The sequence below is a fragment of the Nicotiana sylvestris genome, chromosome 7, assembly GCF_000393655.2.
Source record: "Nicotiana sylvestris chromosome 7, ASM39365v2, whole genome shotgun sequence".
Lineage (NCBI taxonomy): Eukaryota > Viridiplantae > Streptophyta > Magnoliopsida > Solanales > Solanaceae > Nicotiana > Nicotiana sylvestris.
Genome location: NC_091063.1, coordinates 6,337,486 through 6,362,301, shown reverse-complemented (window position 1 = coordinate 6,362,301; position 24,816 = coordinate 6,337,486). Strand labels below are relative to the sequence as shown.

At 38.6% G+C, this 24,816-nt stretch overlaps 2 protein-coding genes and 1 long non-coding RNA gene across 4 annotated transcripts; all 3 read right to left on the bottom strand.

The window, feature by feature from the left end:
- Window positions 1–399: 399 nt before the first annotated feature.
- Window positions 400–17,084, bottom strand: LOC104213431 (uncharacterized). Of its 2 annotated transcripts, none has more exons than XR_707631.2 (4): window positions 16,844–17,084; window positions 16,314–16,397; window positions 10,241–10,350; window positions 400–1,341 (listed from the first exon to the last, which is right to left on the bottom strand). It is a non-coding gene; the product is annotated as an uncharacterized lncRNA (long non-coding RNA). The 2 variants fall into 2 exon arrangements; XR_707632.2 differs by having other exon boundaries at window positions 10,273–10,350.
- Window positions 1,435–10,234, bottom strand: LOC104213430 (F-box/kelch-repeat protein SKIP11-like). Its single transcript, XM_070152738.1, has one exon. The coding sequence runs from the start codon at window positions 3,010–3,012 to the stop codon at window positions 1,735–1,737; it is 1,278 nt and encodes a 425-aa protein (XP_070008839.1). The 5' UTR covers window positions 3,013–10,234; the 3' UTR covers window positions 1,435–1,734.
- Window positions 10,357–16,307, bottom strand: LOC138868109 (F-box/kelch-repeat protein SKIP11-like). The gene has a single exon (XM_070152739.1). The coding sequence runs from the start codon at window positions 12,018–12,020 to the stop codon at window positions 10,743–10,745; it is 1,278 nt and encodes a 425-aa protein (XP_070008840.1). The 5' UTR covers window positions 12,021–16,307; the 3' UTR covers window positions 10,357–10,742.
- Window positions 17,085–24,816: the final 7,732 nt, after the last annotated feature.

Here is a 24,816-nt window from a genome sequence, read left to right as displayed (position 1 = left end):
GAGAGTCTATTCCGGTAGACTCTCGGCTCAAGGAAAGTAATAGCAATTATGACAAAGAACTACGGAAAGAAAAATAGTAACAACCAAAAAAATAATATAACCGAAGCAAAGGGATACAATTAATCCATGCATTCAGTGTTTTGATTATCCACCGTTAGTCAGTAATGTGGGTTGTTTGAAGAAAAAACCAGGCTATATATGGACATCAACAAACATTAGGGCCGGCAAAGTTACGGTCTCCCTATATATGTTGAGTAAGTAAAACTAAGAAATAATGGAATGAAATGCTACTAAGGTTAAATTGTTTGATTTGATGTATAAATCAAGTGCGACTAAGTATTTACTATAAAGAAATTTTGCAATAGCAATACTAGTAAGGTTAAATTGTTTTGGCTAGATGCGGCTAAATATTTACCGTAATAACACCTGGCATACATTCCCAAATAACAATAAGAACCTCATGGAGGTGAGGAAAATACCAAAAGAAGGCTATTCAAGTAATCCAAATCCAGATGGTACTTAGCTGTATCACTATTTACATTTTTGGCTTCACTAATGAATACATTCAACCATCACAAACTACAACAGGGTGCACACTCAGCACAATTCATACATATGGACTATGATACCGAGTTTTATAGATGCAACTAAAATTTTGCTTCAAATTTTAAAAAGACAGTGCACTATAATGATAGGTAATTACTCAGATATGACCAAGTGAACCTCCAAAGAGAGAAAAAGAATTAAATTCATCAGGGGAAAGTGCCAAAAGGGTAAGTAATAAATGGAATAAAATCTAAGATCCTCTTTGCATTTAGAAGTGAAACCTTCTTATTGACCATTATAAAGTTAATGTAGAGTGTATAATACAAGAGTATGTTCAGTTGCTATTCTGGAAATGTAATTACCACTCATTTAATATTTGGTGATTTGATTTAGTCACAGTAATCTACACAGAGATCAAATGGATTTGCTTAGGAAGAGAATCCAGCTGGAAAATAACTTTCAAAACGGAACATAATAGTCTATCGAAAGTGATAATCGCGTTTTATGATTGTAAAACAGCAAAAAGAGATGTTGCATGTGGAATAATCTCTATAAGCCGACTAGAAAATGAGTTCAGGTTCTTTGATTATCATTTTAAATTTCAAAGTTAGTGAAGAATCTAATAGGTTAAAAAAAATTCAAGACAAAGGTTTGCTGCCCTAATTTTACCAAGCGCAGGAATCAAACCTCAAAGAGTTGTGACGTATATAACGTACTTCACCTTCTTTTCCTCCTCTTTGCAGCAAATTGCGGTGCATCTGTCCTCCCTTTGTTCCAGTACTAGATGCTCTGAGACTAAGATGTAGAGAGAAATTAACAAATGTAAAGAGTTAGAAGTAAATTAACTAAACTCTTGGTGGAAAACTTCAGAGGAAATGAATGACAAAATCACGTAAAACACAATGCATGTCATATCTCAAGAAGTAATGGCGGCGACTTCATGGAGATGCAACTATTTTTGAAATATATCCAATCATATAAAGGAGGAAAAAAAGAAGATGACATGAGATAGGAGTCCGCTTGTCTGTCAGCGTCCAATTATGGAATTTCATCGTCCTATTTTTCCCCTTAAATGCATATTGCAGTACAATGATAAAGATTGCTAGCAAAGAACAAACATGAATTTAAAACAGAAAGAAAGTTGGATCAAGATAACATCATCAAGGACAAAAGACCGGGATTATATGATCAGCACCCCATGACAGCACAGTTATAAACAAAGCTACCATATCGCTTTCGGCCAAGCAAGTCCCATTGTATCGGCCCTTCACTTGGAACCCATGAATTCACTTCGATATATTCTGCACCTCCCTTGGGTCCACCAATTACAATTAGCCTGTTACCACATGCTCGAAAAGCCAAACCCCAACCATAAATGGAAGCTGCTCTTTCGGGCAGCCGTCCTATGGTAACCCACGCTTTATTTTGCTTGCCGTACTTCCTCACCTCCATGTTAGCATAATCAGCTGCGTACAACTCATTGTCTACAACTGCCACCAAAGGAGGTGCATCAGATGTAGCCGCGTTAGCTCGCACAGGAGACATGTTTGGGATTTCACGACACGTTCCTTTTTCCAGATCATACTCCTCCCCACAAGTCAACCGCTTCGATTCGGCTCCTCCAATTCCTCCTATCACATAAAATTTTCCATCCATGAATACCCCTGAACACATCTTACGTGGCTTGTTCATGCTCGGTAAAGTCTTCCACGTTCCTGCCTCCGAATTGTAAAGCTCAGCTGAGCTAAGTATATTGCCTTGTGAGTCACAGCCACCAGCTAGAATGCCAATCTCCCCAATGCTGGCAGAACCAAACAAACATCTTGGTACATTCATCCGCATCCCAGATGACCACGTGTTTGTCAATAAACTGTAACGATAAATGACATGCGAAAAGATCTCCTTTCCAAAAACAAGCAGCTCTGTGCCAACCGCCAACGACTCCTTGTCAGCCAACACGAAACACTCATCAGGAGTCATAGCTGGCAGATGCATCCAACGACCGCGACTAGGATCAAAAGCTTCCCATTCAACCAGTTGGCAGGAGAAATAAATCCAATGCTCAACCACACCATTTTCCCGCCGCAATTTGTAAAGTTCTCCGCTCCTAATCAATGAGCGAAAGCTACGATTCAAAGATGCTATGGCACCATAATCCGACCGAGAGCAATGAATGAGACAACCGATGGAATTGTCACAGCCAATGGCATGAATAAGAGAGCTCGAATCAGAATTATCCCCAGCATGACGTTTTTTGCCAGCTTGCTCGTTCGGGGATGCTGAAGAGTTGCCCAAAGATAGAGTGACTTCCACTTTGTTGAAAGCATCAGACTTATTTGGCAACTTGCGTTTCACAAGTTCATGCTCCTGATAATTTACCAATGGCTCTTTGCCATTCATGCAAGCCACCAAGTTACTTTCTCTCTGACAATCCTTTGAAACCAAACAAGACTGATCTTCTAACATGTCGTCCAGATTAAAACCAAGAGGATTTGATAAAATGAAGGAAGAAGTTGATTGCAATGAACTGAAAAAGACAACCTTTTTTGTTTCTGGTGAATTCTGCCTCTGTTGTTTTCTTGATTTTCCTATTAATATAGTTTTTCTTCTTTTTGTTTTTCGGTAGGTATTAGTATAAATGGGTAGGGACTTAATTTTTGTACTATTTGGTAGAAGAAGAATCGGGGCCTTTGGATTCTCTCTTCTGAAATTAAAGTAAGATTTGGCTTCATAAGGAGGAAAAATTAAGATTTGGCTTCATAAGGAGGAAAAATTAATTAAATGCCTAAGGGGGAAGTGCAAAAAGAGTAAGTAATGTAATCTTGGTAATGTGACAATCTCGGTTCACACTATGCACTCTCTCTCTCTTTTTCCATGGAGCAAATTCTTCTCTCGTTATTCTCTCAAGTGCCACAAGGAAGATTATCAATATTTTCTTGAAGGAATAAGCTCTTCCTACACAAATTTTTTCTCAAAGATGATATGGGAGGGAATTTTTTATTCATCTTTCTTGTAAATTATGTTTAAGTATTTACTTATATGCTACTTGTAGAATTATAAAGCATGAGAGCAAACCGTAATTGATGGAAGAGTAAATTCCAGAGATGCCTACCAAAATATTGAGACCACCCGCTATGCGACTGATAAGAGCATATGACAGGATTTAGTAAATAACACTGATATTAAACATTTTCTCTAGATAAGTAGAGCCTGTAATTTCTACGTTTAAGCTTTCATGAATAATACTTTTTAAGGGAAAACAGCTACCACTGTAGGACTTGCAGGACACCTGCCCCTCCCCCCAAACCTTCCATCTAAGGGTTAACTACATAACAGCAAAACCAAAAACAAGTAGCAGCAATTATAGCCTATAAGGGACCAGATAAAGCAGGCAAGATAAGGATGTGTTTTTGGAGTAAAATTTGACCTTTAGTACAAGTGCATAAATACCTAGAATTCTACCAATATGGAGTGGTTTTTAATGAAAGCTGAAGCATGCACTACTGAACTTACTCAAAATGACATGTTTGCGTGCATGAAAATCTTCACTAAATGTATAATTATGATGTTTGCTTCTATAAGGAAAAATCGAAATATAAACTTATAGATTCTTATAAAAATTAGCATTCTTTTAATTGCTTATGTTCTTGGACACACTTATAAACTAACAATACGAAAAATAGTCTAGCAGGCAAAAGTAAATGCTTACTACTCCCTCTGTTCCAGTTTATGTGAACCTATTTCCTTTTTGGGCCGTTCTAAAAAGAATGACCCCTTTCTAAATTTGGAAACAATTAAGCTTAAACTTACAATTCTACCCTTAATGAGAAGCTTTTATAACCACATAAATACTCTTGGCCCCTTTTTGACTTGTTTAGGACCACAAATTCCAAAAGTCTTCATTTTTTCTTAAACTCTGTGCCCAACCAAACAGGTTCACATAAATTAGAACTGAGGGAGTATTAAATAACAAAAATCTGCAATGGCAGCCAATTACATTGTTGAAGAAATGTTTACTTTCAATTATGAGATTATGGTTTGTGGGAAATATGCTAGAATGTTTAATGATATAACTTTTGCAGCAAGTTACAGTCTATCCAAGTGATTTTCACTTAAAACTTACATGCATTTTAAGCAGGGACTTACATGTATTCAATGCAAAATGTATGTATAAATTTTAACTATGAAACAGTGTATAGTATTAGGTTATCAAATCATCGCTACCTCCAGACATAATATCTTTTATATCGACTTGATGTTTTCTACCTCAACTTAGTTAGTCAGATACACTAATTTTTCAGTTTTTTACTGCATCAGTCCATACAGTCAATGCATCAATGCTAGATGATACAGGCTACAACATCTGGAAGTCTATAGAAAGAAAATATGTTTCTCAACAGATAAACATTATGTTATTTGTATTTCTTGCGCTTAAAAGTTCAGTATGATTAGATATTAGATATATTTGTGGTCTCTTTTCTGGATCAATTCAGAAGTTTGATACAATTCTTATTGTGCAGGCAAAACAAAGAGATAGAACACTGTCAGTGGATTCAGTAAAAAGTGACCAATGATCTCAAGTAAAAGATCCTGGAAAACCAGCCAACACAGAATTTTCAATGGATAGCAACCTAGACGAAATTAATAAATGATTGCGTCATACTCTATGTAGTAAACTTGCAACAAAGCCACCACTATTAACTTTTGCCTTCAGACATGCCTACATGAGTTTTCGTGAGCCATTTTTGCATTTGCATGCGTACACAAGATATACAAATTCCTCAATCCTCACTCTTTATACAATAAACATAATAGAAAGCATTGGTAAATAGAAATAAGGTCAGTACAAAAAGCACTTTGACCAATCATACACATATATAGGAGCATGTTTTGCATCATATATCAATCCGCAAAAAACAACTTAAGCTAGACAAGAGTCAAAGAACTGTTACACATTGGCAAACTAAAAGTTCCGACATCTTCACTAATTGAAGAAGTGACAGAATAATATATTTCCAAGATTTAAAGCTCTTTAAGTGTGACTAAAAGGATAAACATTTATGGTAGTTGCAAATATCTAGTAGTACAAATGCAACAAATATTGCGATGGATCATTAGCTAATTGGTTGTCAATCTTAATCTAGAGTTTATGATAATTTCCTCTTTGATGCAGTTTGCAAAAGGTGCATCCATCAAGCAGCCAGTGAAACTAAGCACTCATGCATCTATCAAGCTGCCAGTGAAACTAAGTGCTACCCTGAGTGCAAAGAAGAGTTGGGCTTTCCTGAATAACATCTCATATAAGGACCGACTCCATTTCTCTTTTAGTTATTACAAGCTTTTGATGAGTCGCTATTAGATTAAATGGGTGGAGAAGTCCCTCTGCCTGCACAAGGTAGGGGTAAGATCTGCATACACACTACCTTCCCCAGATCCCATTTGTGGGATTACACTGGGTATGTTATTGTTGGGTGGAGAAACAAAGACAAATAACCTGATAGTTGATCTTAAAAATAAGTCTATGACACTTTTTCTTCAACTAAGATAATGATATCTGAAATTACTAAGAATCACTACTTCTGACAGTCCGTCAAAAGATTCACTTTTGTAGTCATCCTATGGATCAGTTTTTTTTTTTCGTCAAAGTAAAAAAAAAATCATTAAAAGAAGGGCAAAAAATGGATGTATACAAGAGGTATACCAAAAGGTAGAAAAACCTTACGAAATGATATGATTTTCTATGAAAGACACTCAATCGTTTATACATATGGGAACCTCGCGGGTGCACCAAAAAGGAATAAGAGATAGAAGGTTATTCCTCAAGTGTACAAAACCATCTCTACTCCATCAAAAGCGCTCCAAATCCTCTCTCTTCATACAGTCCATAAGTATAGAGGAGCAACATCCCATACCTTGTGTCTCTTCTGTCTTCTAAAGGTCCAACTAAACATTGTTTCTTTCACAGTGCTTGGCATTACTCACTCTGGTCCATACCATCACAGGATTTCCCACCACAACTAAGACACTATTCGACAAGGTAAATGGAGGTGATTCACATCTTTCCCCGAGTCTTTACACATGAAGCGCCAACTAACAAATGAACTTCTTCTTCCCTAAGTTCTCCACCGTCAAGATTACCCCAGACGCAACTAGCCAAGTGAAAACATACACATTCCACAACTCCATCCTAGTAATAAACTTCTCATAATAGGACTTACATAAAGACACTATTTTCCCCCGCCCCCATCTCCATACATCTTGACTATCATGTGTTTCAACCTTCCAGTCTTGCAATTTGTTTCAAAACTCCAAATCCCAATGTGCCTCTCCCCTTGTAGACTCCATATCCTATGGACCAGTTTGCAAACATAAATAAATAACTATATTCTATCTCTAATAACTTGAGCTTTCAGATAAGCTTGTTCACACAATTCAACATGTTCTATCTTTTCGGATGGTACCAACTGAGGCAGAGGACTCAAGTTTGAGTTTAACCGCCGCCCATTAACAAAAATATTTCTACGTGTTTGGGCCAAGTAAAAAATGCACATCCTAATTGATGGAATAGTAAATATCAGGGATTCCTACTAAAAATTTAGAATCGCCATTTATGTGCAAGTTATGTGCATACATGCAGAGAAAGCCTGAGTATAGAACTGACATATAACCAAGTGAAACATCCAAGGATAAATAAAAAAAATTAAATGCCTACGGAGAAAGTGTCAAAAGAGTAAGTAATATAATCTAGGGCCAAGTAATCTAGCTCATCTGACCCTGTGTCAGTTGACACTATGTACTCTCTTTCTCTTCTTTTTCATAGAGCAGTTTTTTCTTTCATTATTCTTACCTCTATTACTCCAATGGCACTCAACAATATTATGTATATCAATGTTAGGTTGGTGTCTAAAACTGAGGTATGACAAAGTGAAACAACTCAGGAGGAAAAAAAGGATAAAATGCATCAAGGAAGTTCCAAAAGACCAAGTAGTGCAATCGTAAATCCAAATAATCTAGGCGTTTGTCATAGCGTCAATTCAAACTATGTACTCTCATTTTTTTCTTTCACCTAGAAATTTTTCTTTCTCGTTCTCTCAAGTGCTACAAGGATATTATCAATCATTTCTTGAAGGAAGAAGCATTTCATATTATCAATCATGTCTTAAAGGAAGAAGCACCCCTTATCTACAAATTATGTGCATAAATGTGGAGAAGACTTGGTGTCAAGAACTAACATATGAGCAAGTGAAGCATACGAGCACAAAAAAATAATTAAATGCATTAGGGAAAATGTCAAAAGGGTAAATAAAGCAATTGAAAATCCAAGTAATCTAGATGATCTGGCATTATCAGTTCACACTCTGTGCTCTCTTTTTCTTTTCTCATTATTCGCTTAAAATGCTATAAAAAAGATTATCAATCATTTTTTTGAGAAAGAGCTCTTCATATAAAAAAATATTCTTTAGGTGAGAGCATCTTTCTTTTCTTTTTTTTAAAGGGGTGGAGTGGTAGAGAATCGTGAAAGATAAAAAAGGGCAATCTGGTGCACTAAGCTTCCGCTATGCGCGGGGTCCGGGGAAGGGCCGGACCACAAGGATCTATAGTACGCGGCCTTACCCTGCATTTCTGCAAGAGGCTGTTTCCATGACTTGAACACGTGACCTCCTGGTCACATGACAACAACTTTACCAGTTACGCCAAGGCTCCCCTTCACGGATCGTGAAAGATACTAATAGTTCACTTATTAACAACATAATATTATGTTCTTGTCTTCATGACCTAATTTGTCAAAGTAAGTTACACTTTTGCGATCCCAATTGGATCAGTTTTGGCAGATTGTAATTTTACAATTAACATGATATCCCTTTGTAACATTAGATTTGATACTCCCAAATCATTTATGAAATCACATTTCTTTGTACTCCTAAAGATTCATAACTACTAGGTCGCGATAACAATTTCTATTGTTGTTGGATGGGCCAAGATCTTAGAAATGGGCAAAACCTCATCCCAAGATCCTAAAAGTTTGTTTCCCTCATAGCGCGTCATAGTTACTAAGGTCTGACTTGATCTATGATATGGTCGGCTAAACCAGATGGTGTATTGTCCAATGTTGGAGACTAGTGCGTGACGTGCGTCATAGCCATCGAGGTTTGACATATACGACGTGATCAGCTAAACCAGATGGTGTGTCATGCAATGGCTATGAAATCTTCTACGTTTTCCATCTAAAATACTACCTATTTTCAAGTGCAAAATGCCCTGTTTGATTTCAGAAAGAAGCCAAAATCATACTCAGTGTATTCCCACAAGTGGGTTCTGGGGAGGGTAGTATGTATGTAAACCTTAACCCAATGGCGAAGCTAAGAATTTCCCCAAGGGTGTTCAAGTTTAAAAGAAGTGAAAAAAATTTCCGATAAAGGATGTTCAATATGTGTTATATACCTCTAATACGTAATATTGTACCTATATACATAATGTAATTTTTCGACGACCTTTTGACCATGTGGCTTCGCCCATGCTTTACCCCTACCTAGTGAAGGTAGAGAGGTGTTTCCAGTAGGCCCTCGGGTCAAGGAAAGCATAACCACAGCAGTTCTGACAAAGAACTATGCAAAGAAAAGCAATAACAACCAAAAAATATAATATAACCTAAGCAAAAGGGATACAAGAAAATGCATGTTAATCCATGCATCCAATGTTTTGCCACTTCATGTATTTGGAGAAAAAAACATGCAATATATGGACATCAACAAGGATTAGGGACGCCAAAGTTACAGTCTCACTATATATGTTGAGTACGTAAAACTAAGAAATAATGGAATGAAATGCTACTAAGGTTAAATTGTTTGATTTGATGTATAAACCAAGTGTGACTAAGTATTTATTATAAAGAACTTTTGCCATAGCAATACTAGTAAGGTTAAATTGTTTTGGCTAGATGCAGCTAAATATTTACCGTGGTAACACCTGGCATACATTCCCAAATAACAATAAGAACCTCATGGAGGTGAGGAAAATACCAAAAGAAGGCTATTCAAGTCATCCAAATCCAGATGGTACTTAGCTGTATCACTATTTACATTTTTGGCTTCACTAATGAATACATTCAACTATCACAAACTACAACAGGGTGCACACTCAGCACAGTTAATACATATGGACTATGATACCGAGTTTTATAGATGCAACTAAAATTTTGCTTCAAATTTAAAAAGACAGTGCACTTTATTATGAACCTCCAAAGAGAGAAAAAGAATTAAATTCATCAGGGGAAAGTCCCCAAAAGGTTAAGTAATAACTGGAATAAAATCTAAGAAGTGAAACCTTCTTATTGACCATTATAAAGTTACTGCAGAGTGTATAATACAATAGTAAGTTCAGATGCTATTCTGGAAAACTAATTACCACTCATTAGTAACAGTAATCTACACAGAGATCAAATGGATTTGCTTATGAAGAGATTCCAGCTGGAAAATAACTTTCAAGACTGAAAATGAAAGTCTACTAAAAATGTCAATCGCGTTTTCTGATTGTGAAACAACAAAAAGAGTTGTAATCTCCATAAGCCGACTAGAAAATGAGTTCTTTGATTATCATTTTAAATTTCAAAGTTAGTGAAGAATGTAATAGGTTAAAAATTACGAGACGAGGGTTAGCAATGTTGCCCTAATTTTACTAAGCGCAGGAATCAAACCTCAAAAAGTTGTGACGTATAACACACTTCACCTTCTTTTCCTCTTCTTCTATTTGCAGCAATTGCGGTGCATCTGTCCTCCCCTTGTTCTAGTACTAGATGCTCTGAGACTAAGATGTAGAGAGAAATTAACAAATGCAAAGAGTTATGAGTGAATTAACTAAACTCTGGGTGAAAAACTTCAGACGGAATGAAAGACAAAATCACGTAAAACACATGCATATGTCATATCTCAAGAAGTAATGGTGTGACTTCACGAAGATGCAACTATTTTTCAAACATATCAAATCTTATAAAGGAGGGAAAATAAAGATGAGATGAGATAGGAACTCGCTTGTCTATCAGCATACAATTATGGAATTTCATTGTCCTATTTTTCCCCTTAAATGCAAATTGCAATACAACGATAAAGATTGCTAGAAAAGAACAAACATGAACTTAAAACAAAAAGAAAGATGGATCAAGATAACATCATCAAGGACAAAAGACCAGGATTATAAGATCAGCACCCCATGACAGCACAGTTATACACAAAGCTACCAGATCGCTTTCGGCCAAGCAAGTCCCATTGTATCGGCCCTTCACTTGGAACCCATGAATTCACTTCAATATATTCTGCACCTCCCTTGGGTCCACCAATTACAATTAGCCTGTTACCACATGCTCGAAAAGCCAAACCCCAACCACACATGGAAGCTGCTCTTTCGGGCAGCCGTCCTATGGTAACCCACGCTTTATTTTGCTTGTCATACTTCCTCACCTCCATGTCAGCATAATCAGCCGCGTACAGCTCATTGTCTACAACTGCAACCAAAGGAGGTGCATCAGATGTAGCAGCGTTAGCTTGCACAGGAGACATGTTTGGGATTTCACGCCACGTTCCTTTTTCAAGATCATACTCCTCCCCACAAGTCAATCGCTTCGATTCGGCTCCTCCAATTCCTCCTATCACATAAAATTTCGCATCCATGAATACCCCTGAACACATCTTACGTGGCTTGTTCATGCTCGGTAAAGTCTTCCACGTTCCTGCCTCCGAATTGTAAAGTTCAGCTGAGCTAAGTATTTTGCCTTGTGAGTCGCAGCCACCAGCTAGAATGCCAATCTCCCCAATGCTGGCAGAACCAAACAAACATCTTGGTACATTCATCCGCATCCCAGATGACCACGTGTTTGTCAATAAACTGTAACGATAAATGACATGCGAAAAGATCTCCTTTCCAAACACAAGCAGCTCTGTGCCAACCGCCAACGACTCCTTGTCAGACAACACGAAACACTCATCAGGAGTCATAGCTGGCAGATGCATCCAACGACCGCGACTAGGATCAAAAGCTTCCCATTCAACCAGTTGGCAGGAGAAATAAACCCAATGCTCAACCACACCATTTTCCCGCCGCAATTTGTAAAGTTCTCCGCTCCTAATCAATGAGTGAAAGCTACGATTCAAAGATGCTATGGCACCATAATCCGACCGAGAGCAATGAATGAGACAGCCGATGGAATTGTCACGGCCAATGGCATGAATAAGAGAGCTCGAATCAGAATTATCCCCAGCATGACGTTTATTGCCAGCTTGCTCGTTCGGGGATGCTGAAGAGTTTCCCAAAGATAGAGTGACTTCCACTTTGTTGAAAGCATCAGACTTATTTGGCAACTTGCATTTCACAAGTTCACGCTCCTGATAATTTACCAATGGCTCTTTGCCATTCATGCAAGCCACCAAGTTACTCTCTCTCTGACAATCCTTTGAAACCAAACAAGACTGATCTTCTAACATGGCGTCCAGATTAAAACCAAGAAGATTTGATAAAATGAAGGAAGAAGTTGATTGCAATGCACTGAAAAAGACAACCTTTTTTTATCTGGTGAATTGTACCTCTGTTGTTTCTTCATTTTCCTATTAATATAGTTTTTTTTTCTTTTTGTTTTTCGGTATGTATTAGTATATAAGGGTAGTTATTTAATTTTTGTACCATTTGGTAGAAGAAGAATCGGGGCCTTTGGATTTCTCTTCTGAAATTAAAGTAAGACTTGGCTTCATAAGGAAGAAAAATTAAGATTTGGCTTCATAAGGAGGAAAAATTAAGATTTGGCTCCATAAGGAGGAAAAATTAATAAAATGCCTAAGGAGGAAGTGCAAAATGAGTAAGTAATGCAATCTAGGTAATCTGACAGTATCAGTTCACACTATGCACTCTCTCTCTTTCTTTTTTTTTTCCGTAGAGCAAATTCTTCTCTCGTTATTCGCTCAAGTGCCACAAGGAAGATTATCAATATTTTCTTGAAGGAATAAGCTCTTCCTATACAAAATTTTTCTCAAATTGGGTAAGAATTTCTCTATCGTTTTCTTAAGGGATGGAGTGGCGGGGGATTGTGCATGATACTCAAGTTACGTTTCATGAATCTAAATCTGTTAAACTTTTACAATAATAAGTGGGCTTACATTTTTTTTCTCCACTGGCAGTCAACACAAAGGTCAAACATCTTCCAACACGGCACACGCCTAACATTAGTTAGCACCTCTACATCGTTCCTACCAGTGTTGTTTATATCTTTCTAGTAAAATTAGTTGATTAGAATTCCAAAGTTCTTTGGTTCCCATAGATAGATTGACATGCATTCTCTTTCTATCATTTTAGGAATTGAATTCACAGAACGATGATATGGGAGGGAATTTTTTATTCATCTTTCTCGTAAATTATGTTTAAGTATTTACTTATATGCTACTTGTAGAATTATAAAGCATGAGAGCAAACCGTAATTGAAGGAAGAGTAAATTCCAGAGATGCCTACCAAAATATTGAGACCACCCGCTATGCGACTGATAATAGCATAGATGATGAAAGGACTTAGTAAATAGCAACGATATTAAATATTTTCTCTAGATAAGTAGAGCCTGTAGTTTCCAGGTTTAAGATTTCATGAAAAATACTTTTTTAAGGGAAAACAGCTACCGTTGTAAGACTTGCACTTTGACCAATCATACACATAAATACGAGCATGTTTTGCATCATATATCAATCCGCAAAAAGCAACTTAAGCTAGACAAGAGTCAAAGCACTGTTACACATTGGCAAACTAAAAGTTCCGGCATCTTCACTGATTGAAGAAGTGACAGAGTAATAGATTTCCAAGATTTAAAGCTATTTAAGTGTGATTAAAAGGATAAACATTTATGGCAGTTGAGCAAATATCTAGTAGTACAAATGCAACAAAAGTATACCTTCAGCTAGCAATGTTGACTGTGAAGGATCACCATCAACACTGTCAAACTTAAAGTTCCTTCTTTCTTTTTTGAAGTTTGTTTATTGCGATAGATCATTAGCTAATTGGTTGTCAATCTAAATCTCGAGTTTATGATAATTTCCTCTTTGATGCAGTTTGCAAAAGGTGCATCCATCAATCAGCCAGTGAAACTAAGCACTCATGCATCTATCAATCAGCTAGTGAAACTAAATGCTGCCTTGAGTGCAAAGAAGAGTTGGCCTTTTTTCCTGAATAACATATCAAGTAAGGATTGGCTCCACTTCTCTTTTAGTTATACAAGCTTTTGATGAGTCGCTATTAGATTAACTGGGTGGAGAAGTCTCTCTACCTGCACAAGGTAGGGGTAACGTCTGCTTACACACTACCCTCCCCGAACCCTATTTGTGAGATTACATTGGGTATGTTGTTGTTGTTGGGTGGAGAAACAAAGACAAATAATCTGATAGTTGATCTTAAAAATAAGTCTACGACACTATTTCTTCAACTAAGATAATGATCTCTGAAATTAGAAAGAAACACTACCTCTAACAACCCGTCAAAAGATTCACTTTTGTAGTCATCCTATGGATCAGTTTTTTTTTTTTAGATGAAGTAAAAAAAAATCATTAAAACAAGGGCAAAAAATGCCTGTATGCAAGAGGTATACCAAAAGATAGAAAAATCTTACGAAATTATATGATTTTCTATAAAAGACACCGAATCTTTTATATATATGGGAACCTCGCGGGTGCACCAAAAAGGAATAAGAGATGGAAGGTTATTCCTCAAGTGTACAAAACCATCTCTACTCCATCAAAAGCGCTCCAAATGCTCTCTCTTCATACAGTCCATAAGTATAGATGAGCAACATGCCATACCTATGTCTCCTCTGATCTTCTAAAGGTCCAACTAAACATTATTTCTTTTACAGTGCTCGGCATTACTCACTCTGGCCCAGACCATCATAGGATTTCCCACCACAACTAAGACGCTATTCGACAATGTAAATGGAGGTGATTCACATCTTTCCCTAAGTCTTTACTCTAGTTCACTTCTTTTTTCCAAAAGAAATTTCTTTTCTCAGTGTTCTCTCATAATGTTATAAGGAAGATTATCAATCATTTATTGAAAGAAGATGCTCTAAATATGTAAAGATTTCTTTACACTGGCTATGAAATTGTGCATGAAACTCAAGTTATATATCACTAATCTAGAACTGCTAGAGCTAATATCATATAACCTCTCTTAGTACCTTTTTGAGCACATTGCACAGTAGATTGGCGAAGACTTGGTGGATTACGGAAAATGTCAAAAGGGTAAATAAAGCAATTGAAAATCCAAGTAATCTAGATGATCTGACATTATCAGTTCACACTATGTGCTCTCTTTGTCTTTTCTCATTATTCGCTCAAAATGCTACAAAAAAATTATCAATCATTTTTTGGAGAAAGAGCTCTTCATATAAAAAAATATTCTTTAGGTGAGAGCATCTTTCTTTTCTTTTCTTTTTTTAAGGGGTGGAGTGGTGGAGGATCGTGAAAGATAAAAAAGGGCAGCATGTGCCCTGTTGCACTAAGCTTACACTATGCGCGGGGTCCTGGGAAGGGCCGGACCACAAGGGTCTACAGTATGCAGTCTTACCCTGCATTTCTGTAAGAGGCTGTTTCCACGGCTTAAACCCGTGACCTCATGGTCACATGACAGCAACTTTACCAGTTACGCCAAAGCTCCCCTTCACGGATCGTGAAAGATACTTAAGTTATATATTATCAATCTAGATCTGTTAGATTTTTATACTACCACATGATCTTTCCTTTACTGCTCTAAGGGGGTGGAATGTTGGAGGATAATGCATGATACTCAAGTTATATATTCTTTTAAACTTTTATACAACCAAATGATGTTGCCTCTATTGCTCCAACAACATTCAACACAAATGTCAAAGGTGCTCTCATATGTCCAACATTAATTAACACTTCTCCAACCTTGTTGCTAGAATTCTTTATCCTTTTACTACGAAACATGCTGACCAGAGTTCAAAAGTTGTTTGGTTCCCATAGGTCGATTCAGATGACATCATGTTTCTTTCATTGTAGGAAATTAAATTCACACATCCATGATATAAGATTGTAAATTTTCAAAATTCTAGTAATTTAAAATTAAATAAATATTTGATGATACTTGACGAATTATAAGCCATGAGAACATAAATCCTAATTGATGGAAGAGTAAATGCCAATAGATGCCACCAAAACATTAGGATCACCTCTTATATATGTGCAAATTATGTGCATCGATGTGGCGAAGACTTGGTGTCTAGATCTGATACATGACCAAGCGAAGCATCTCACGAGGAGAAAAGAATTAGATGCATCAGGGGAAAGCTCCAAGAGAGTAAGTAATCTAGGTAATCTTGCAATGTGTCAGTTCACACTAAGTACTCTATTTCTCTTCTTTTTTCCAAAAGAAGTTTCTTTTCTCATTGTTCTCTCATTGTGTTATAAGGAAGATTATCAATCATTTATTGAAAGAAGATGCTCTAAATATGCAAAGATTTCTTTACACGGGCTATGAAACTCAAGTTATATATCACTAATCTAGAACTGCTAGAGCTAATATCATATAACCTCTCTTAGTACCTAATTGAGCACATTGCACGGTATATGTGAAGGACTAGGCCATTTTATCAACAATAAATAAACTAGTATTTGCGGTGAATTCCCCTTCTAAGTGGCCATGCATTATCATTGGAAACGCCCACTTCTCGGGCAAATAAAGCTCTTTTGATCATTTCTTCGAATCAATAACAGAAGTTTGACCTTACCTACGCATAAACCCTTTAGTAAATTCAATCAAACACTTGACCTTCACTCTGTTGTATTCGACCATTGTGTCCAATTGATCCTTCCTATAGGAAAAAATATTATACAGTTAGAATTGATATGCAGTATACGATGCATAGCGTTTGGCAGAAAACTAACCGCTTAAAAAGCATATAATCCCTAAAACAGGAAAGTAAAGTGTGGAAGTGAATCCATACAATGAAATAACCTCTGCCCCCTAAAACAATGAATACAATTCAATCAAACACTTGACCTTCACTCAGTAGTATTCGACCAATGTGTCCATTTGGTACTTCCTACAGAAAAAACATTATATAGTTTGAATTGATATACAGTGCATCGGCAATCGCATTTGCTATGGATCACGTTATACATTGCAAAACGAAGATTCTAAATTTTATTCTATCTTCAATACAATATGACCAAAAAGTTCTTCTGAAGCACAATAAACACTAAAAACACACACACACAGAAAAAATACCATAGAGATACAAAATAAGGAAATGAATACCTGCAATAGATTAGCAAAACAGAGGTCTCCTTGGTTTGAGGCACCCTAACTCAACTTCTGCAACTGTTTGCCTTCCTTCCAGTTTGCTTTAAATCTCTTTTTTCTAATTTTAGCTCTTTATTGATTTTAATTTGTCTTCTGAGAACGCCGATTATAAGGAAACGAGGAATGGAAGGGCATTAGCGCAAGAAAGGGGTGAAAAAAAAGCGCTACTGTTATTTTACCAGCTCCTTGTTAAACATTGGACTTATAAAACGCATCTTGTAATGAAGACTTATTAATCGTATTTGGGAAAGCAATTAAGACTTCAACAACAACAACAACAACGACAACAACGACCCAGTATAATCACACAAGTGGGGTCTGGGGAGGCTAATATGTACGCAGACGTTACCCTTACCCCGAAGGGTAGAGAAGTTGTTTCCAGAAGACCCTCGGCTCAAAAAGCAACAGGAGACGATATATTAGTACCATAAAAATGCATAATAAAATAACAGCTTTATAAGAGATATGAAATACAGAATACGAAATACGAAATAGATGGCTGGTATAGTAAAAACTAGCAGGTAAAGCCATGTATCAATAGACGACCAATGGCATTCTTAGTCTAACTCCTAACTGGCTAGTCTCACTCTATTGTGCTGTAGAAATATTCACAATTTTCTCCTAATCTACAACCTTAATGCTCGACCTCCATAATTCCTTGTCAAGGGTCATGTCCTCAGTAATCCTAAGTCGCGTCATGTCCTGTCTGATCACCTCTCCCCAATACTTCTTAGGTCGCCTCTACCTCTCCGCGTGCCCACTATAGCGAGTCGTTTGCACCTCCTCACCGGTGCATCAGTGCTCCTCCTATGAATGTGTCTGAACCATCTGAGTCTTACTTACCGCATCTTGTCCTCCATGGAGGCCACACCCACCTTCTCTCGAATATCTTCATTCCTAATCTTATTCATCCTTGTATGCCCGCACATCCACCTCAACATCCTCATCTCTGCTACTTTCATCTTCTGGATGTGTGAGTTCTTTACTGGCCAACATTCAGTTCCATATAACATGGCAGGCCTAACCACTGCTCTATAAAACTTACCTTTTAGTAATTGTGGCACTTTCTTGTCACACAAGAATCCCGACGCTAACATCCACTGCATCCACCCACCCCTATATGGTGTGTGACATCCTCGTCAATCTCCCCGATCCCCTGAATAACCGATCCAAGGTACTTGAAACTACCCCTCTTGGGAATGATTTGAGAGTCAAGCCTCACTTCAACTCCAGCTTCCGTCGGCTAAACCCCAAATTTGCACTCGAGGTATTCCGTCTTCGTCCTGCTCAACTTGAAACCTTTAGACTCAAGAGCATGTCTCCAAATCTCTAGCCTCTCGTTGACATCAGCCCAAAAATATCATTTTATGCATCAAAACGGAGTAATAATGACTGAGTTATGAAATCAGTAAAACGTAGCATGACTGACTACAGATCTTAAGTCAAAACAGTAAGAAAGTAATAAAAAAAGGCCCCTAAGGGTCCAAACAGCTTGGCACGAGGCCAAAATATGGCATTCAATACAAATCATAGAAATTCTTTCTAAAACACATAAGTATCATATAGTTTCCAGTCAAATACGCAATTTAATAGTTGCTACGGGACGGACCAAGTCACAATCCCCAACGGTGAACGCCCACACGCTAGTCATCTAGCATGTGCGTCACCTCAAAATAGTAAAACGAGGTGAAATTCAGGATTTCACACCCTCAGGACAAGATTTACAATCATTACTTACCTCGAACCGGTCAAATCCTTACTCCACAACGCCCTTGCCTCTGGAATCGGCCTCTAAACGTCCTGAGTCTACCCAAAATCATTTCAATGCAATCAAATATAGGCCAATAAACCAACTCCATACGAAAAATTATCAAATTAGACCAAAATATCGAAATTCACCCACCCCCCCATGTCTCGAAATCCGACAAAAATCATAAAACTAGAAACTCATTTCACTCCCGAGTCTATACATATCAAATTCATCAAAATCCAACCTCAAATGGTCCCTCAAATCCCCAACTCAACTCTCCAAAACTCAAGCCCTAACCCCTTCGACTTCACCCCAAATTCCCACTAATTTCATGATTAAACAGTGGAAAAATCATCATGAACACAAGTAATAAAGCCCAAGTAACTTACCTCACTGATATCCCTCGATTCCCTCTTGAAAATCACTGCTCAAAGCTCAAAAACAGGCCAATAATGGTGAAGAATGGGCAAAAATTCGCAAAGTATGGCTTTTATACATTCTGCCCAGAAGTCTCGCACCTGAGATCCACCTACGCGCACCTACGCTACCGTATCTACGGTCCAAAGAGTGCACCTGCGGATTCCACTTATCCGCCCACTTTCGCATCTGCGGCTCTCCCTCGCACCTGCGGCCTCGCAGGTACGATAACACCTATGCACATGCGTTCAAGCTCCAGCTAGCCAAATCCGCACATGCGATCCCTCTTTCGCATCTGCGACCTCACACCTGCGGTCCCCAATCCGCTGGTGCAAAAATAACAGAAATAGCAGCTTCAGCTGAACAGAAGCTGCACAAACTAAATTCCAACTCTTCCGATAATCATCCGAATTCATCCCGAGGCCCTCAGGACCTCAATCAAAAATACTAACAAGTCACATATCACCATTCAAACTTATTCAGACCTTCGGAACAATCAAAACAATATCAAAACACCAAATCACTCTCGGATTTAAGTCTAAGAACTTCCAAACTTCCAAATTCAGCAAACGATGCCGAACCTATCAAACCTCGTCCGAATGACCTGAAATTTTGCACACACGTCTCAAAATGACACTACGGACCTACTCCAATTTCCATATTTTCATTCCAACCTTGATATCAAAATTTCCACCGCCAACGAAGAAACGCCAAAATTTTAATTTCGCCAATTCAAGCCCAAATCTACCACGGACCTCCAAATTACCTTCCGGACGAGCTCCCAAGTCCAAAATCACCTAATAGAACTAGATGAACTATCAGAGTTCACATCCGACATCGTTTACATGTAAGTCAACATCTGGTTGACTTTTCCAACTTAAGCCTTCTCAAAAGAGACTAAGTGTCTCAATTCACTCCAAAACCACTCTGAACCCGAACTAACCAACACGATACGATGAAATACAATTAAAGAATACATAAAGAAGCAGAAATGGGAAAAATGAGGCTATAACTCATGAAACAACCGGTCGGGTCGTTACATCCTCCCCCTCTTAAACAAACGTTCGTCCTCGAACGAGTCCAGAAACATACCTGAAGCATCAAAAAGGTGAGGACATCTGCTCTGCATCTCCCGCTCGGTATCCCAAGTAGCCTCCTCCATGGGCCGACCTCTCCACTGCGCTTTCACTGAAGCTATATCCTTCGATCTCAACTTTCGGACATGCCGTTCCAAAATAGCCACTACTACATATCATAAATCAAATCACCGTCTAACTGAACCGTGCTGAAATCCAAAATATGAGACGGATCACCAATATACTTCCGGAGCATAGAAACATGAAATACCGGATGCACACTCGACAGGCTAGGTGGCAAAGCAAGCTCATAAGCCACCTCCCCAATCTTCCGAAGCACCTCAAAAGGTCCAATGAACTGAGGGCTCAATTTGACCTTCTTCCCAAATCTCATAACACCCTTCATGGTTGAAACCTTCAATAGAACCTTCTCCCCTACTATGTAAGACACATCCCAAACATTTCTGTCAGCATAACTCTTTTATCTTGACTGCACTGTACGAAGCCGCTCCTGAATCACTTTCACCTTATCCAAAGCATCATGTACCAAGTTTGTACCCAAAAGTCTAGCCTCGCCAAATTCAAATCAACCCACTGGAGATCTACACTGCCTCCCATATAAAGCCTCATATGGAGCCATCTGAATACTCGACTGATAACTGTTGTTATATGCAAACTCCGCGAGCAGTAGAAATTGGTTCCATGAACCCCCAAAATCAATGACACAAGCGCAACATGTCCTCCAATATCTGAATAGTGCGCTCGAACTGTCCGTCCGTCTGAGGGTGAAAAGTTGTGCTCAACTCAACCTGAGTACCCAACTCTCGCTGCACGGCCATCCAAAATTACGATGTAAACTGAGTACCTCTATCTAAAATGATGGAAACCGGGACACCATGCAGGCGAACAATCTCCCGGATATAAATCTCAGCTAACCACTCTAAAGAATAGGTAGTACATACAGGAGTGAAGTACGCGGACTTGGTCAGCCGATCCACAATCACCCAAATAGCATCGAACTTTCTCAAAGTTCATGGGAGTCCAACTACAAAATCCATGGTGATCCGCTCCCACTTCCACTCTGGAATATCCATTTGCTGAAGCAAGACACCCGATATCTAATGCTCATATTTCACCTGCTGGAAATTGAGACATCGAGCTACAAACCCCACTATATCTTTCTTATTTTCCTCCACCAATAGTGCTGTCTCAAATCCTGGTACATCTTTGCGGCACCGGAATGAATAGAATACCGCGAGCTATGGGCCTCCTCCAGAATCAACTCTTGAAGCCCATCTACATTGGGCACACATATCCGGCCCTGCATCATCAATACCCTGTCATCACCAATGGTCACATCTCTGGCATTACCGTGCTAAACTCTGTCCTTGAGGACAAGCAAATAACGATCATCATACTGCCACTCTCTGATACGATCAAACAAGGAAGACCGAGAAACCACACAAGCTAATATCCGACTGGGCTCCGAATATCCAACCTCACAAACCGATTGGCCAAGGCCTAAACATAAACTGCAAGAGGTCTCTCCCCAACAGGAATATATGCCAAACTGCCCATACTCACCGCCTTCCTACTCAAGGCATCGGCCACTACATTGGCCTTTCCCAGATGGTACAAGATAGTAATACCATAGTTCTTTAGAAGCTCTAACCATCTCCGCTGCCTTAAATTGAGATTCTTCTGCTTGAACAAGTGCTGGAGGCTATGATGATCAGTAAACACCTCACAAGACACACCATAGAGATAATGCCTCCACATCTTCAACGCCTGAACAATGGCAACCAACTCCAAATCATGAACATGGTAGTTCTTCTTATGGGGCTTCAATTGACGAGAAACATAAGCAATCACTCGACCCTCCTACATCAACATACACCCGATGTCGATCTGAGAAGCAACACAATATAATGTATAAGAACCTGAAGCTGATGGCAAACCTAACACTAGAGCTGTGGTCAAGACAGTCTTGAGCTTCTGAAAGCTCGCCTCACACTCATTCGACCACCTGAATGGAGCACCCTTTTGAGTCAACTTAGTCAAGGGTGGTGCAATAGATGAAAATCCCTGGACGAACCGACGGTAATAACCCGCCAAACTAAGAAAACTGCAAATCTTTGTGGCTCATGACAGTTTGGGCCAACTCTGAACCGCCTCTATCTTCTTCGGATCAACCTGAATACCCTCACTTGACACCACGTGCCTCAACAACTCAGCTGACCCGAGCCAAAACTCACACTTAGAGAACTTTGCATAAAGTTTCTCATCCCTCAACTGCTGCAATACCACTCTCAAATGCTCAGCGTGTTCCTCCTGACTACGCGAGTATACCAGAATATCATCAATGAAAACAATCACAAACGAGTCAAGATAAGGCCGAAACACGTTGTTCATCAAATGCATGAACGTTGCTGGGGCATTGGTCAGCCCAAAAGACATCACAAGGAACTCATAATGACCGTATCGAGTCCTGAAAGTTAATCTTAAGATGTTCGAGTCCCTGATCTTCAACTGGTGATACCCTGACCTGAGATCAATATTGGAGAACACTCTTGCTCTCTGAAGCTGGTCAAATAAATCATCAATATTACGAGGCAAATGATACTTGTTCTTGATTGTGACTTTGTTCAATTGCCTGTAATCAATACACATCTTCATCGTGCCATCCTTTTTCTTCACAAATAGAACAGGTGCACCCCAAGACGACACACTAGGCCGAATAAACCCCTTATCAAGGAGTTCTGAAGCTGCTCCTTCAACTCCATCGGTGTAATACGATACGATGGAATAGAAATGGGCTGAGTGCCCGACACCAAATCAATACCGACGTCAATATCCTTGTCCGGCGGCATGCCCGCCAGGTCTGCAGGAAATACATCCAGAAAATCCTTCACTACCGGAACTGAATCAATGGGAGGGGTCTCAGCACCGACATCCCTAACAAAAGCCAAATAAGAAAGGCAACCCTTCCCAACCATCTGATAGGCCTTCAAAAATGAAATCACTCTACTAGGAACATAATCCGACGAACCCCGCCACTAAATCCGTATCACCCTCCGGCATAGCCAACGTCACTATCTTAGCATGACAGTCCAAAATAGAACGATGTAGACACCGGATTTTTGACCCTCCCCGAGAATTTTCACATTTTTAGCATAAATATGTAATTTAGGTCTAATATACCTATTTTGACTATTTTTGCTTTATTTCGTTACAAAAAGAAAAATTACAAAAAATATATACATAAACTTTTAGTTTATGTATTTCTCATAAAATTGAAAAATACAAAAAATAGTACCTTATTTTGTACTTTACATAATTTCGAAAATTACCAAAAAATAGTTCTATTAATGTTTTGTAGTCATTTTAATTTTTGAAAAAATACAAAAATATTACTTTATATTTTATCTTCATATAAAAACGAAAATTACAAAAAATAGTTTTATTAATATTTTGTAGCTATTTTTAATCTCGAAAAATATTAAGAAAATAATAATATAGTTTTGTTTTAAATATTAGTCTTATTTTTGTTAGTTATTTTGCTTACATAGGACTAGTTGAGCAACGTCGTGTTCCTATTTCTCGGGTCCGGGCAAAAGAATAATATTCGGGTTCAAACTACCCGGTTTTAGGCCTAATTTTCGGACCTAGCCCATAATAAACCGAGTCCACGACACATGGGGAACCCCACCACGCGTGGGGGACACAAGTCTCGAACCCCATCACGCGACCCAAATCCAAATCCCAAAACATCAAATAAAATGTGTTCCGGATTGTGGGTGCATTTCATGTGACGCAGTCCAAAGACATGTTTTAAGCAATGTTCACATTCTTTTAAAATAATAATAATAAAGTGGTAAAAGTTAAAATTGGCACATCGGTTCATAATTGTATTTAAAATCAGATAAATAAGCCGAATATGACAGTTGAGCGACCGTGCTAGAACCACGGAACTCGGGAATGCCTAACACCTTCTCCCGGGTTAACAGAATACCTTATCCGGATTTCTGGTACGCAGAATGTAATATGGAGTCATTCTTTTCCTCGATTCGGGATTAAAATTGGTGACTTGGGACACCCTAAATCTCCCAAGTGGCGGCTCTGAAGTAAATAAACCAATCCCGTTTCGATTGTACTTTAATTGGAAAAAACTCCCTTGTACCCTCTCGGGTGCGGAAAAAGGAGGTGCGACAGCTCTGGCGACTCTGCTGGGGATAAAAACCAGAACCACTGGTTCAGGTTAAGAATTCGAGCTTAGAATAATTGTTATTATTTGGCTTTATTTATTATCTGATTATTACATGTTTTGAGCCTAATGTGCTAAATGTTGTTTTTACCGCTTTGATATTATTTGAACTGTATATAAACTGTGCCGAAACCTTTCTCTTCTTACCTCCGGGGATGTGCTTACTGGTTGAGACTCCCTATTCTGTTAGTGTCATACCCTGAATAAAAGAGGCTCGGAAAGTTTCTAAGCCGGCTGGCCTTTTGGTTCCCGGAAAGGAGCTCCTTCCTCAGCTCGAGTTGTCCGCTCGGGTACACTGTCTAGAACATCGACCCAGGTTCTGAACCTAGTATAACAAAGCCACATGCCGGATCCCTAGTAGGAGCGTTTATTTGCATCATGTGCATTTGACTTAGGGGACTCAACACAGGGGTTGAGTCCG